Here is a 17339-nt window from a genome sequence, read left to right on the forward strand (position 1 = left end):
AACAGAAACAAAATATTTGTTCAGATCGACTCACAAATTTGCGACATCGTTTTAAAAGCAATGTTATCTTGAGATTTTAGATTGATCGAAAACAAAATGAAGTGTGGCTATTTTACGTGTTCTAAAAATGCTTTGTTGTCTCTCAACATTCTATATATAGTGAGTATAACGTATCGTCTATATATTTACCTAACAATATATTGTTGGTCACAGGCATTTTTTGGTGACGATAAAACATGGGTTTTTGTTTGTGTCTAGCATTTTTGCTTGTATAAATGTTTAGACAACAGAGCTTTATGCAAGCTTTTACTTAACCATGTTTCATGTTCAATTTGCGTGTTAAAATATTGTCATCAGCTTAAGTTATTAAAGTGTTCATTTTCTCATGACAAACTGCTTTTTTGGTCATCGATATATAGATTGCAGGTGTTGCTGTGGCGAACTAACATTATACTAACATTGTTGCATGGATTTGGAAACAGCTGTATAATAGTTCATTATTAGACACCGAATATTTGTCCCAATAGGTTAGTCCAGGCCTGCCAACCCACGAGGTGGGCAATGCGTGAGATTTGGTTTTGGGGCAATTGATGTATAAATGATAGTAGGCCTATATATAAATTTGTGGAAATTGGGGCAAAAATCTCACGCATTTTCATTTTTTATTTGGGGTGATTGCGTGAGTCTCGCGCCCAATGCGTGAGAGTTGGCAGCTATGGGTTAGTCTGTACATACTGCGTCAGTAGTTTACATTAATCTTTGGAATATTGTTGTAACTAGGCATAATAATCTTTAGTTCGTTCTTCGATCGTAATCTTTGTTTTTGAATACGATAAGTGACAGTTTTCCCTATTCAATAATCAATATGTGGTTGACATTAATTAGAGACGAGTTCGACATAAATATAACACTTGCTTAAATACTTTGTCACATATATTTACATAAAAGTTTGTTTGGTTTTGTGTTCGAAATCAAGCTGTTGAAATTACTTCCAACATGAATATTGGATTGATAATACATATGAAAGGGAGAAATCCGAAAGTATTAAAAGCACCATAACATTATCAAAAATTTTTGAAGGTTGTCATTATCCACAGACAACGAGAGACTTCATATTGTTGCCAACTGAACAGAACTGAACATTGTTTACTCGATACAGAAATTGTTTTATGTTGGCATTTAAAAATAGTGTATCTAGAGCTAACACACGCCAAACTCAATTCAGAGTACAGTGGGCCCTCTTCGTACAATTTTAATTCGTTTCAGTGTTGGCATTGTAGGGCGAAAATGTCATATAGAGTGGTATCGAAACCTATAGTAATTATCTAATGCAAACACCCCTTGGTAAAAATTATACAAAATTTATATACATACCGTACATATTAAAAATTAGTAACAAAATACAGTCAAACATGGATAACTCTAACTTCACGGGACCGAGCGAAAGTGTTCGAGTTATCAGAGCGTTCAAGTTATCAGAGCACTGTCACAAGTCCATTTATTTATTTATTTATTTATTTATTAGTAGATACATGTACATATACAAACTACAATATAAATCAAAAGCATAAATGGCTTGTTTCAAAGTAAATGCTTCTAATGTAAAGTTTAAAACTTTTTATCAAAAAGTATAGAGATTTTTCTATCACTTGAGATTGGTTTGTTGTTTGAGGTGATGTTATTGCCAGGACGTTTTTTAGATTAAAATTGGCAACACTTGATCGTTGTTGAAATGCTCAGAAGAAAAGACATATTTTCCTTTTGAGTGTTTTAACCAAGATCTATTTTGCCAATTTTTCTTGAAGTTCATGCGAAGGTTACCTCACTTTTTCTTGCTTTCAAAGGGCCATCGCTAAGCGGATGTTTGGTAAAAATCAAAATTCACCAAACCTTTAGAAAAGTCGTTGACAAAAATATTTTGCCGATGGTGGTAATAACGACGCCTATGAATTACGAAAAGTTGAGGTTTACCTCTATGGCTTGGAATAAAGTTATTTTCTAAAGCGATAACAACCGTCTCGGCAGCCGCTGGGCAAAAAACTGTTCGAGTTAACAGAGTTGAGGTCGAGTTATCTAAAGCAATCTATCATTACGTAGGAACGGACCAAAGAAACTGTTCGAGTTAACCATGTGTTCGAGCTATCCGAGGGCGAGTTATCCATGTTTGACTGTAGTATGTTAGGGGGTTAATGGTTTAGGTAGTTATTGATTATTGACCCTGAAGAATTATTGACTATCATTACCTACAGTAACTTTAGTGTATTTAGTGGTTATGATCTGCAATAGAATGTAACATTACAATGTACCATGTGCAGTACGTACCGTAGGGAGTTGTTGTTGTGTGGCGAAAAAATGTCGTATTGTGAAGACAAAAAAACTTTGTGACAGATGTACAGACCTTCGAGACAGACATACAACATAAATGTTGAATTTAACTTGAACCAAAACTGTCACGTACAACTTTTATCGTATTTTCCAGGTAAATCAGACATGCTGATTCCGATTTTGTGCTCAAAATAAGTATTGGTCCCCTAACTTTTGGAGTAATTAAGGCTTTTCTACAGCGATTTGATATCGGACTCGAAAACAACACGATCGGCACAACAAGCTCCGCTCATAAATATGTGATGTAGGCTAACTTTTTAGGAACGCAAGTTAGAGATGTTTAGTCCGATTTAGAATGTTAGAGATGGGTGTATTAAAACCCATTATTATCTAAATTCAGCCTTCAAAATAATCAGTCTTTTCTGAAAGGTAGATAAGCTATTTACCATTGTATATTTAAAAATGAGCTCTAAAAAGTGCTATAACAATGCTAGCTTGTGATAAAATTGTGCTTTTTTTGAGCTTATTTTTCTTGGCGTTCAGCCTATTAAATATCACGTAACAAGCTATGAGCAATTTTAAATAGTTTATATACCTTTTTATAAAAGACTGAGATTATTTTACAGGCTGAATTTAGGTAATGGGTTTTAAGACACCCATCTCTATCATTCTAAATCGCACTAGGCATCCCTAACTAATGTTCCTAAAAAGCTAGGCTACGTCACACATTTATGGGCGGAGCTTATTGTGCCGGTTGTGTTGTTTTCGAGACGGATGTGTTGTTTTCGAGACAGATACCGAAACGCTTTAAAAAAGCCTTCATGACTTTGATGGTTGGTGGACCAATCTTTATTTTGAGTACAAAATTGGAATAAGCGTGTCTGATTTACCTAGAAAATACGATTAAAGTTGTATGTGACAGTTATGGTTTAAATGAAAGTTTTAGAATGTATTTTACTCAAGGTTGGCATAAATATCAATATTTTTACAAATATCGTATAACTGATATATATCATGATATTTATTGATATTTTCGATATTTATTGATATTTATAATATTTTTGAAACAAATGACATTTTTGAAAAAAATTTGAAGCTAGGTTGAACTTGTATGGTGTTTACATTGTGATTGATGTATTTTATAGGTTGTATGGGACTAGTCAGCAATGTTTAATACCAAAAGCTTGATTTATTGTAAACCTAGTATAATAATAATATTTACAAATATGAAGATGTTCGTCAAACATTGGATTAGAAATCATGACATGAATGCAAAGTGCAAACAAAATAGTGCAAATAGTAAATACACACTATGAAAGTCCAAGCTTGTTCTAATGTCCTACTCTTGTCTAGTTTAGGCATTTGTAAACAAACACCAGCTTGCCAGGCTTCACCACACTGAGACAATTTCTCAACTTGCTGTGAACCAGTCTACATGATGAAAACCCACACTCAACACTAGCAGTCAGAGTTAAATCATCATATTTATAAATTTTATACTGAGCCAGAATCCTTTGAAGCTATTCATTGAAAGATTTTTACAGAAAATGATGAGATAGGTTACTCTGTCATCTCAGTGAGTCAGTGTAATGTGCTTACAATTCTTTTTCTGGGTGTCAGATTGTTCAATTCAAAATCATGGATTATGAAGTTCAAAGGGTTTTCAGCAGCCTGGTCTTCCAATAAGGCAATAAAATAAAACAGTTTAACATGAGATGAGATAATCAGGTTAGGGAGATAGTACTGGGATGAATGAATACAATTTAGATCTAAAAAACTCTTCTAAACTCAAACACTAATTAAATGGTCTAGCCAATGTCACCGCCTTGGTCTGGCTGTCTTTGTTTGTCTCTGTTGGGTAAGCCTAATAGGCCCCTATACAAGTATTTGATGATTTTAGGTGTTATTTAGCATTTTTAGACTATTAGCAATAGTTATAACTAGAAAATGGAATGACAAAATTGATATTTTTCAAAAATATCGATTAGTTTGATCCAAAAATATCATATCTATTGGCGATATATATCGATGATATATATCAAGTAATATATATCAAACCAACCCTGATTTTACTAAACTTCCACTTTTGTCATTTGCTAAAATTTTATCATCTACCTGTTTTGTTTTCTCTATAACGGACAACAGTGAACCGAGAGAGCAAGCATCCTATCTTTTCATGCGTTGTGAAAGGGAATTCGGTGAATAGCATATCGGCATCTTTGTTATTCCGTCGTATTCAGCACACCAACTGCCAAATTTAAATTTCGAGAAAAATTTTTGTTGCTATCGTGGGGCGGGAAAATGTCGTATGATGAAAACCAAGAAACTTTGTGTTCCACATCGTAAGGAAAAAAATCATATAACAGGGTCATCGTAAACTGAGGGCGCACTGTACTGGAAAAAGTAAAATTCATCCATAAGCCAATTATCTTGACAACAAATTTTTTTTACAAATTAGATTATAGAAATTGTAACAAATTCTTAATTGGTATTAATTAATTGGGTGATACGCAAAGTTTTAAATGTTTTGGAGGCTTAAAATTTATTGGCTCAGACTTTATTGGGGGATCTTTGTACAAATTTATCATTGATGAAGTCTATCTTGTGGTGAATTTTTGTTGCATTCCAATAAGCACAACTATGAGTGACGCTAAATCGTTAACCTCAAAGCTGCTGGTCATATCATACATTTGAAATGAAATTAATGAACCAAAACTATTTCTCAGCCTGATTTCATAAAATATACTGATTCAATTTGCCTTCTTAAAATTTTCGCTGACAATTAAAAACCTATTTGTTGTGGCACCACAAGAAAATAAGCTACTGTCCTTAGCACAAATTTAATTGAAAAATCAATACAGTAGACACTACCACTTAAAATGGGAATTCCACATAACGTAAAGAGTTTATGTAAATTTTTTGCTTCGTACAACATGAAGAATTTCATGTCTACAAGGCATAGAAAATAAGTAATTGCAGTAATTGAGAAATATGTCTACTTAGAGGCAATATGTTGATGCAGAAGTTGGAGCGTCGATTCACTAAGATGAATGTCAAGAGTTTTAGTCTCGTCGGAATCTTTCTCTTATACTAATTTCAAACACCGCTCTTAACACGTATAGTAAAGACAATTTTGTTTTACTTTATTTTAGTAATATTTAATCCACATTTAATCCATATTTAGAAATCTTGTAAAATTATTAGATTTTTTTTAGACATAATCGACCTTTAAAAATAATGAAAAGTAGTGCTATAAATTAATATTGAAAGTTTTCAGCCTTCTTAACTTGCTGTCAAATTACTGTAATCATGGACCAAAAACTGAGTAAAATTGGTAAGAATAAGTAAAAGACTTGTTGATACAAACCAATAATACTACAGTTACTGTTCAGTCTTTAAATTAAAAAAGTTAAGTTTAGTTTTTCCTGATGAAAAAGCCAAAGGAATGAGTTTTGGAAAATCTTAGAATGGATTAAGCGATTTACATGCATTTTACTGTTTATATAATTTAAAACACCTGTAACCTAAACTTCCGGGAACAGATAATTTAGTTTATAGGAGCGTCTGCTGTACATAGAAACATTAGTGAACATACGTCAATGGAACATTGCGCTAACAAAAATAAATGACATTAGGTCAACAAAATGATTGCGATATACAGTGAAAGACGCCACTTGCAGTCACCTCAACATTTGAGCTTTTCGACATACAACGTAACACAGTAGACACCCCTACAAGTCTACAACGTAATACAGTAGACACCCCTACAAGTCTACAACGTAATACAGTAGACACCCCTACAAGTCTACAACGTAATACAGTAGACACCCCTACAAGTCTACAACGTAATACAGTAGACACCCCTACAAGTCTACAACGTAATAAAGTAGACACCCCTACAAGTCTACAACGTAATAAAGTAGACACCCCTACACGTCTACAACTTAATACAGTAGACACCCCTAAACGTCTACAACGTAAGTATTCCGTTCTGTGAATATTTGCGTTATAGAGATCGGCGAAAAATACATGTAAATAGTCTAATCCGTTCCTAGATCTTCCTAAGTTCACTCCTTTAAACATTCAAAAAGGAAGAAACTAAACTTAAATTCTTAATTTGATAAATGTAGTGTAACTGTGGAATAAATGTAGTGTAACTGTGGAATAAATGTAGTGTAACTGTGGAATAAATGTAGACTAACTGTGATATAAATGTACTGTAATTGTGAAATAAATGTAGTGTAACTGTGGAATAAATGTAGTGCAACTGTGGAATAAATGTAGTGCAACTGTGGAATAAATGTAGTGTAACTGGAATAAATGTAGACTAACTGTGATATAATTGGTTTGTATTGACACATTTTCTCTTTTTTCTATCACTTTCACTCGGTCCATGATTACAGTAGTTTTACGTTAAGGGCTGCAAACTTTCTATCTCAATTAAATCAATTTTGTTACTTTTTATCTACCCAGCAAGGTCTGTGTTGCGAAAAAAAAACAAAAAATATTGTTTACATCTAAAATAAAGTGAAGCAAAAATATATCTTCGCTATAATAAGAGCAGTGTCTGTCCAAAGACAGGGTTAAAGGTTATGAAAAAAGATTTCTTCTAACGCGTCTCCCACTCGTGACATTAAGCTTGGTATATTAATAATCTAACTCCGACGCCAATCACAAGCCTCTAAGTGTTTCTTAATAATTGTGTAGCTAATTATTCTCTGCGCTTTATCGACACACCTGACGATCTCTTACGATATACTAGACTGCCAAGGTACTGGTTAAAGTTATGACTGGATATTCCAAAAGGATGCTAGTAAAACTAAGAATGTGAAATGGAATATTTACTCTTTAGAATGTTAGTTAGGATTCCTGTGTAAGTCATCTTCGTGCGTTCAATTGTTCGGGAAAAGATTGGTGTTTGAATATTGATGTTATGTTGTGCCAGGTATAGTAACTGCACCAAAACGGTTCATAAACAACGTGGTGTGAATTTAAACGGATTTACAGTTGCTGGTTAGAGAATAAAATCATAACATCTGAGAGTTTAATATGAAGCAAAATTGTCTCTTGCTAATGAGGAAATATTTTGTACATTTTGTTGACACATTCTTCAACTTTGTTTGATTGTAGTTAATATCGATATTGGTTATCGGTGTAGCTGTGTACGTGAAGGCAGTCTCCCTCGTCTCCAGCTATACCATCATCGGAACAGCTATAGGATGTGGAGTATTTCTTCTTTTCCTCGCTTGTATGGGCTTCATCGGAGCCGTTAAACATCATCAAATATGCCTCTTCTTTGTATCCTTTGCCCCGCATCTGCCATCGATAACACCGCTGATTGCGCTCATCCGGCCCCATAAAAATCTGCTGGTACCCCTCTGAGAATACAGCAGCTGGTTATGAGTGCCGACAGTTTACCACTTAATCATGTGATGTGTTCACTTTGTCACTCTAGTTATGCTCTACTAGAAGTTCTTACCAAAGATTACAGATGAGCTTACATAACAATTTATCAGCAAGTATAGGCAATATTCTATCATTTGCGATGGTTTTTGATGTTTGAGGTGATTTGACTGCCAAGACGTTTCAAGATTAAAATTGGCAAAATTTGATTGCGGTTTAAATGCTCGGGAAGAAAAATATGTGTTGAAACTAGTTGCTATAGTTGATATCGCCTATTTCGATCAAGTTGAAGCGCGAAGCTTCTCTATTCTGTCGATCTCTTTGCAACAATGGATGTCATGTCATAATTACACTTTTGCTTGATCTGGGCCTTAATCGCCTCCAACATCAAACCAATTGCAAATAATGTAAAAATACTAATAATTTTTGAAACATTTCTAAAGTTTTCGTTGAAGTTGATATTTAATAAGGGCGCTTTGGTTGATACAGTAGCAGCCATCTACCGTTTGCCAAACTCGGTACGGATTGTCTAACTCATCCGTAAATCAACTGAAGTTCTCACAGAAAGTCGGTAACGACCTGAAAGTGAGAGCTTATGTTTTTTTGTCAATTCTGTCTACCTTTGAAGTTGTCTAAACTCTGGAGTTGCTGATGGGTAAAGAGTTTTATAAAAGCTATGAAAACAGGGAAAGGCAAATTGACTTGTCTATCAGTTATATTATTTGGCAGGCAGTTGTGTATTGTCGGTTATGGTTTTATAATGAAGATATGCCTGTAGGTTTGTTTGACTATTTCTCTGATAACAAATTTTTCTTGGTGCGGTGACAACACGGCCCTCAGTGACTAGATGCTGATTATGTCAACAGAACCTTGTGAGTGCTCAGTTTGTTGATATCACAGATATTAGCAAAGAGCATTTGATCATCTTACTATCTCAACAATATTAGTGAAAGTTCGTATTATGCGATAGACTGGGGTGTCATTTTAAAAATATTCGGTGAAGAGGTCTTGTGAGGACGTGGTCAAACATGTATGCTAATGTTTTTTCATGATGCTATCTTTAAAAATCGTTGTTTCAGTGAGCTTTAACCGTTTACTGGCTAACGAATGTGCATTTTTAACAAGACTTACTGATATGGCAGACTTATCATTTCTAGTCACATTTATAATGCATCCGTCTGTTTGTCCAAGGACTGCAAGCCGTGTAAAAGGGCTTCACAAACGTTCAGCGTGTACATAGTATAGAAACCCATAGGTGCCTAACATTGTCTTCTCTAGCGATTCTGTATCGCATCAAATTGCATATACAAATTGTATAGCATTACACTTTTCCTTGATATTCAAAGGACATTTGGCCGTGGCAAGACTATTCATTTTACACACAGTATTGTTTATTTTGTGGCAGAGTATTGTCACAGATCAATTATCATTCACAAAAATGGGAGAGTGTGTGTCAATGGAAAATGTGAATTGTTGTTGGTTGGCTCTTAGCTTAGTTAACTATACTACTAGGATGGCTAACGGACAGAATTTTAAACTTACATATAAGTATGTACATGTAAGTATATGCATGTACATACTTACAGTGATACTTCAACTTACGAGTGCTCCAACGTACGAGAAACTTGAGATACGAGCCAGCTTTCAAGCACGTTTTAGCACTAACATACGAGCCATGTTTGAGATACGAGCACTTGAGTCAGTTGCCAAGTATGCCGGAGGTGTTTTATGAGAACAGCATCACTATGTATTTTTCAACTGCTCAGGTTATACTGTTGTACCGTGTTTTTGTGCACGATTTTCTGTGCAGAATTATGTGAATTAAAAGTACTGCGCGTAGACCGAAAGTTTGCCAGTAAAATGAAAGATATTACAAAGAAAAAGCAAATGATAACAGTCGATATTAAACGGAAAAATATTGAAAAATATGCGAAATGTGTATGCGTGATTCAGCTAGCTCGGCAATATGACAGAAATACATTCATAATTATCAAACAGAAGGATTATATTCAGGGCATTTAGTTCGCAAAAGGACTAACCATAGTTTCTAAACGGTGCAGCGATCTTCACGACCGCTGATGGCATTGGACAAACAATTGGCCGGTGACAGCGTAACTGAAACGATGCTATGTGAAAAGGCCGGCCCTATCTATCCAAACTGTTTAATAGACATTCGTACAAGTTGGCTAGTGGTCGTGCGTTAACCATTTGTGGCGACACCTGTGTTCGTCCTAATCGCAACATGTTGCAAGGGCGACAAAGGCAAACGTCCTTAGATAGGTTTATCTTAAAACGGCCGGCTAGTCGTGAAAGCGAAAAAAAGGAAACATTTTTCGCTAACTAGCGAGAAATTTCAAACTAGGAACGCCGAAGAAATTTTAATTACGTTTAGTTGAAAATGAGAGTTTGCTTTTTGGTTTGCTTGTAAGTTTGTCTTTTAACACTTTGATGAAATCCAAATTTACCAAAGTCACCTGTTGTAACGAAGGATAACTTATATCTCCCTCCCTGGCAAATGCGAGTGTTAACTGCTATTGTATGTATTTAATTTTACATTTTAATTAATCACATTTCCTTGCATTGTTTTTTATTTGTTGCTTTTTGAAAACATGTACTACGTAAGGACAATAACCAACATGTTCTTTCTGTTATAATATCTTGTTTTGAGTGTTTTATTTGCTTTTTTAGAGTATGGAAACCAATCAATATATATTTAATTGTTCTATATATAAATGAATTGCACCAACATGCGAGTAAATTGACATACGAGCTCAGTCTCGGAACGCATTAAGCTCGTAAGTTGAAGTATGACTGTATACTAATATAATCATGATGTTTTGTTTTTCAGCAATTGTTTTGATGTTGGAAGGCCAACAAAAGTCATGTAGACAAAACCCCTTGTGATGCAAGCGCCAAGCTGTCACATGAAAAATCATTTGTTCAACAAAGCACAGGATTATTAATAACGTGCCAACTCCATTAATTAGTCAATGTGTGAATCTGAGACGGAAAACACTTCCATTGGCCACCAATTATTATGGTGTTATATTACATATTACAATTTTATAATTACCCAACTTGGCAGGTAATCATAATAAAAGGTCAAAGCAGATTTCACAAGTACAGCAAAAGTTTGCAATGTTATAAGTCCTGCGTCAACTTTGGAGCAGTGATTATAGAATTAGACCAATCAGCTTGCTCATACTTAGGAATTAAAGCGCGGATTACAGCGCGGAAATTAAAAAACTTGTCTGTAAAAATGAGCTACTTCTAGAAGTCGACTGTTTAAACCCTATTACCGCATGGTCTGCTTTTACTAATATGGACTCAGCATGGATAATATAGTTCAAAGAGTGAGTAAATTAAATATTATTATATAGCATTGTAGTTGTTTTCAGTCAATATTTTGCAAGGATTACTAATCTTTTTTGTCCATTTTCATGATTTCGTAATGTGGATAAAACCTGTTATTTGATCGAAATTACACATAGGTATTATTCAAACCTTAATCTGTAGTGCTATCTGCTGCTGTTACTGCAGCAATATTCATGCCATCACTTAACCTCTAATGCTATAGGCAAAACATTATTACGGAGTTTTTTGTCAGATAATTTTATAGAACTCTGATTATGATAGGTTAATGATCACTCCAAAAACAAATCGTACCAATGTTATTACAGTAGTAGTATTTTTGAACTTAATTTTTCAAGTAGACATTACCAATTAATATAGATCTATTTGGGTTGTTATATTTCAGTAGCAGCTGCGTTATGTTGTTATTATAATAGTTAAAAAGTAATGGAAGTTTAATATTACTTGAATCAATGTTTTATCAAGTGAATATAACCATAACTGAATCTCCCACTTTTATCTGCGCATAAGATATGCTCACAGGGTATATTTTCCAAGTTGTGTTACATACACTCACAGGAAGTATTGCTAAACAGCGGTACAAATGCATAGTTGGAATAACCCTTTGTATAAAGTGAAGACCCAGAGAGAATAGTCTGAAATTAATTTTAACATAAATTCAAATAGGAAAAAAATTAATACTGTTAAAAATCTGTAAAATTGTCATATCCCTTAGAACCCATTTATTCTAATCTCTTGCAAACGCCATTAAGACAAGCCTGATTTATCACAATATGTATGACCTGCATTGGACTGCCAGCTATTACCACACTGAGAAGCCGTCTGTCCTTAACTCCCCTCAAAGTATATGGTTATACTATTCCTGTTGTTCCTGGTCCAGTTCAGTCTCGCTATTGCTCTCCTCGCTGTATCTACTGAAGGACAGAAAACTCTTATAGAAAGAGGTTGGAATAGCTCGTCAGCGAAGACCAAGATCGATGTGATGACGGTTGGCAGTTGCTGCGGTCTTACTCATTGGCAAGATGCTCCTCAATCTTGTCCGGTGAGTAGGTAGTTACATTTTTCATGTCTGTCAGAGTTTCATTAAATGATGCCGGCGTGTTGCAGGAGATTGAGTTTCTTTCAAGCATTGTTGTTATGTTGTAATAACATTGCCGGCCAGCGGTAGGATCTGACAAATTTCTTTCTGATAGCTTATAGCTACAGTCTTATCATGAACTGTCAATTAACTGGCAGTTCATCTGTGTCTTAGTAGGCAGGCTTCTTAAAGGCTGGTTCACACTATATCGCAGTATTTTGGCGTTGATGCCACAATACTTCGGTGATCGTCAGTGATACCAATGTTCAATCTATCACGAAACTATCCGTGTTTGCATCGACAAATATTCCGTGATGTGGTGTTCTCACTTTTCTTTTCAATTTTTGTGTGAATTTGTTGCAACTCTTTTTTGCGGACTTGAATTAAATACTATTCCTTCGCAACTATCATAAATGGAAATAAACAGATTGTGCTATTTGAGACAACAAATTACCATCTCTGAAATTATGCACATCATACAGGCGGTCGTTGATACAGGCTTGGAGAACTATAGGGAAAGTTTGACAGCTGCAAACTTTCCCGAAGTATCCGTCTTGCTTCGTCGATGCTATCGGTTTACGGTTCACATAAACGATGAATGCCGACAGGAAAATGCCGACATACGGTGAACCAGCCTTTAAGGTGAACTTGCGCAACATTTTAGTAGATTTTATCAGAAAGTATCAACAATTTTCTATTATTCACACTTTCGCTTCATCGGAGCATTTTACTCATGATCACGTTTTGTCAATTTTAATCTTGAAGCAACCTGACAGTCAGATCACCGCAAACATTAAAAACAATCAGAAATTATAAAAAATACCGATACGTTCTGATAAAATCTACTAAAATGTTTTGCAAGTCCATCTTTAATGGTCAATTAACTGGCAGTTCACTTGTGTTTTGATAGGAAAGTCTCTAAGTCTGGTCCACACTGAATACTGTTTAAACCCATACAAATTATGGCCTTCTGGAGATTACTTCTGGAGGTTACTTCTGGCGGTTACTTCTGGAGGTTACTTCTGGAGGTTACTTCTGGAGGTTACTTCTGGAGGTTACGTATGCTTCTTTCGACTGTCATGTCTTCCCCATGATCTATACATTACATCTGACAACAGGCAATGTATAGATCGGCACTTTCATGCAGTAGAAGGTCATCACACGGACTAGTTTTTTCGAATTAATAAGTTTTGCTCTCAACAGGACCTAAATTTACCTTATATGATGGTGGATGTGGTTATACACGCAGAGGGACAGCTGCACAAATAGTTTAGTCAGTCTCGTGTTAGTGTAGTGCCTACGGGAGATGATTAGTGTGAACCTGGGTTTAGGTTTATGCGAGCCCCTGATGAAGACCGTAGAAGAACCCCTTTTGTTTTTGTAGAGTACATTAGAATGCTGCCAGGGGGATATAGACTCTCGATATGAATGCTGTGGTGGCCAGTCTAACAATATGATCAGTGGCTGCAGATGTGAAACATGCTTTGATGATCTCAAGGAATATCTAAACATTGGCTACAAAGTCACGGGTGCTATTGGCTTGTTTATAAGCATCACAGAGGTAGGTTTTACATCATCCCATACTTGTATGGTTTTGGTGCGGTTTGTACAGTTTGTGGTGTCACCATTTGAGCCAGGAGAACCGATGACTAGATGCAGTGTATTCAAGGTTCCTTCAAGTTGGTATTGTCATAGGTTACTGGGTCAACTGGTTGTGAGAAGGTATGTTAGAAGGGAGTTACAAAGTGAAGGTGACAAATTGATAGCATTTATAGTAGGCGAGGCGATTGCTCAGACAGGGGTGAGTTGGTAGATTACAATGGTGTAGGTTAAATGTTGGTGAGTTTCAAGACGGTAAGTTACATGGCAGTAAGTTACATAGCAGTAGGTTTCGGGGTGGTAGGTTATGTGGTGTTAAGTTGCTCAGTGGTAGGTTACGTTGTGATAGGTTACGAGAGGGTAGGTTACGAGAGGGTAGGTTACGAGAGGGTAGGTTACGAGAGGGTAGGTTACGAGAGGGTAGGTTACGAGAGGGTAGGTTACGAGAGGGTAGGTTACGAGAGGGTAGGTTACGAGAGGGTAGGTTACGAGAGGGTAGGTTACGAGAGGGTAGGTTACGAGAGGGTAGGTTACGAGAGGATAGGTTACGAGAGGATAGGTTACGAGAGGGTAGGTTACGAGAGGGTAGGTTACGAGAGGATAGGTTCCAGGGTGATGGTGAGGTGGTAGGTCAGACTGGATGCATATTTCAACTGACTGATCCATTTTTATGGCAGCAAATAATAACAACGTAACACACTAAATAGCAATATTATATAATACTGTACCACTAGGTACACTCTTTCCCTCTGCCATGGAATTACTGTCATCGTGATAAACGGCTTGAAGTTTCTATCCATAGGCCAGGTTCCTTCTGTGCCTATTGATTGCTATTATTATTATTGCTTTTATAAGTTCTGTAGCGCGTCCTTAAAACATTCAGGTGTATGTGGTACTATTGAGGCTATAGAGTATAGACTATAGACTATAGTATAGCTTTCAATATGTCAGTCTGGCTATGCTGCCTTGTTTGCATTTCCTATTGTCATTGTGTTTCCATCGTGTTTCCATCGTCACCCTCACGCATCTAGTTTAGATGATTTGTATAAGTAGTTGCTAGGGTGTTTACTTTACTTTAGGAAGTGCTTGTCCTTTCTTGTACAAATAACATTACCCCTTTAATGTACTTTTAAATCAGCGAGTTACTACAGCATCCTTGTGTGTCACTACCTTATCATTCCATAGTTAGAACTGTTATGTGTGACTTGGCAATTTGATCGAACATTTTTTAAGTTGGATTATTGTTGCTGATCGAAAAGCGTGTTTTTGAAGAGGTCTTGCTGGCAAGTTTTGTTGTCATTCAAGAGTTTTGTATAGAAGATTAAATGAAATCTTGCTTAGCTAAATCACTTATAAAGCACAAATCATCAAAATGATAAATTAAGATTTTAGCTATGTAGATGTTCTGATACAGCTTGGTGGAACTACTGCTATCGGTTGTTCTGATCAGATGCAGTGTATAAATTCAGTCTAGCGAGGAGGGCAGCACGTTCACTGTTGTTATTCCTTGGCAGCCTCCTATCGCTAGGCATCACTTCTCGTTTAAACGTCAGGCAATTTAGCGCATGTGCTGCTATATTTCAGATATTTGGGGTGGTGATGACTGTCAGGTACCGTGGTCAGAGGAGTTATTTGAGTAACCCTGACCTGTACTTGTAGTCTGGGTAACCTAGTCCTGTAGGTACGACTGCACACGCCTATAGACAGTCAGCTCGTAGATCCAGTGCATGTAGTCCTTGTCTATGGCAATTTCTATGTTACATGTTGGTGGGTTCAGGACAGCAAGATTCGCAAATGTGTGTGTGGTAATAAATGGCATGGTTAGTCAAGGTGTTATGGTTGGATTAAGGCAACTGTATATTATTAGTTGTAAAAGCTCGAGGCAGTTGCCACATGGTTGTCCTGTGTTAAATTCTCTTCCTGTTCTGTGGGTAGCATGTATCTCTCTGATTCAGTTTCATCTTATGGGGCTAGAATAGAATTTATAACTTGTCAGGTTTTTAGCTGAGATTTTCTGCAAAGCACTGTTGCGATCCAATCTTTTACTGCTTTTCAACTCACAACAGCGTCTTCTGAAACCCAGCACTGGTTGTGTGGTTGTAGATAATTGGAGTTTGGCTTGCAGCTCGATTCCGCAATCAGAAAGATCCAACAGCTGACCCAAATGCTTTCCTGTGATCTGCCGCGGGCAGCGTTGTCTGTAACCGCGTCATTAAAGGGACACGAACTAATCTCTAGTCAGCGTGCAGTCTGGCTTACAACGCTATCTACCTGCTCCGCATTCTCATCCCTATTATATCCTCCTTTTTATCCATGCAATCAAAATTCATGCTATAGTCTTAGTTTATGTACTGTGACATGCCTTAACAAGTGGCGACATGCTGTAACAAGTCGCTATACACTATGTAATCGTCTTTCTAGTATGGTGTCTTTAGTTGATCTAATCTCTTGCCTGCTGTTACTTTTATAAATACTCTGTCCTACACGCACGTGTGACAAAGTCATGCAAAGAAATACCGGTCAAATACAAGTAGTGTTCGTTTGAGGTTTGTTGGCATTGTCTTACATTTATTTTATTATAACAAAAATATTGATGTAGGGTTACAAAATATGTATAAATTATATTACTCCCCTTGAGAGCTATCTTTAAGCAGAAGATATCGCTGTAGTGTACGTTGTACGCTAGTATACGTTGTGAATCAACTTCTTCAGCAACTTTCTGTGGTACCAGTTAAACATAGGAATGGAAGCTCAACTCGTGGCAGCTATTGTCAACTTCTTGATACCCAGGAAAAATCTGCTTGCATTTTTGAGTAATCGATTCCAGTTTGAGAATAAGAAGACGAGCAAGGAGTTGCGAGCCCGCTTTGGCTAAATGTAATCCATCCACATTTACATACTTTTTCCAGTCCTGCAGATAATAATATGAAGATGTCATGTAATCAGATGTTGCTCCTGTTACTTGAGAATTTACTTGAAAATTTAAAATTCTAGTGAAAATGAATATTATAAATTGATATAATTAGTTTGTAATAATGAGCGATATGACTTGGGAAGACGTGGGAGTGGAGCAAAGAATGTGTCTGCAGTAGACTTGCATTGCGAATTACAATTGCAGTACCATCTCCCCAAGATCGGCACGAGCAAATGATTCAACTTTCGATTTTACATTGCCTCAACAATCACTGAGACTGACTATTATACAAAACCGTTCATGTGTAGTATTTAATCTGAATAGGTTTTATAGATAATATCTATATCTATAGAAATTGTAACTTTCTTGCTTAACTCGGTGCTAGCGGACTGACTTACCACATGCTCCATCATCACTAGGTACTAGCAGACTGACTTACCTCATGCTGCATCATCACTAGGCGCTAGCAGACTGACTTACCACATGCTCCATCATCACTAGGTGCTAGCAGACTGACTTACCACGTGCTCCATCATCACTAGGTGCTAGCGGACTGACTCACCTCATACTGCATCATCACTAGGTGCTAGCAGACTGACTTACCTCATGCTCCATCATCACTAAGTGCTAGCAGACTGACTTACCTCA

At 36.3% G+C, this 17339-nt stretch overlaps 2 protein-coding genes across 3 annotated transcripts in view; one reads left to right on the forward strand and one right to left on the reverse strand.

Annotated features, from left to right (window-relative positions):
* Positions 1–16322, forward strand: LOC137387158 (tetraspanin-13-like). The gene is made up of 5 exons (XM_068073480.1): positions 1–159; positions 7456–7623; positions 11945–12142; positions 13563–13739; positions 15881–16322. The coding sequence occupies exons 1-5, from the start codon at positions 97–99 to the stop codon at positions 15953–15955; spliced, it is 681 nt and encodes a 226-aa protein (XP_067929581.1). The 5' UTR covers positions 1–96; the 3' UTR covers positions 15956–16322.
* The window catches only part of LOC137387157 (isoamyl acetate-hydrolyzing esterase 1 homolog), a 17708-nt gene continuing 16686 nt past the window's right edge, over positions 16318–17339 (reverse strand). For both annotated transcript variants that reach the window (XM_068073478.1, XM_068073479.1), the window contains exon 8: positions 16318–16688. In XM_068073478.1, coding sequence (XP_067929579.1) covers positions 16509–16688 — 180 coding nt within the window. In that variant the 3' untranslated portion in view covers positions 16318–16508. The remainder of the gene's footprint in view (positions 16689–17339) is intronic.

The sequence above is a fragment of the Watersipora subatra genome, chromosome 2 (genome assembly GCF_963576615.1).
Source record: "Watersipora subatra chromosome 2, tzWatSuba1.1, whole genome shotgun sequence".
Lineage (NCBI taxonomy): Eukaryota > Metazoa > Bryozoa > Gymnolaemata > Cheilostomatida > Watersiporidae > Watersipora > Watersipora subatra.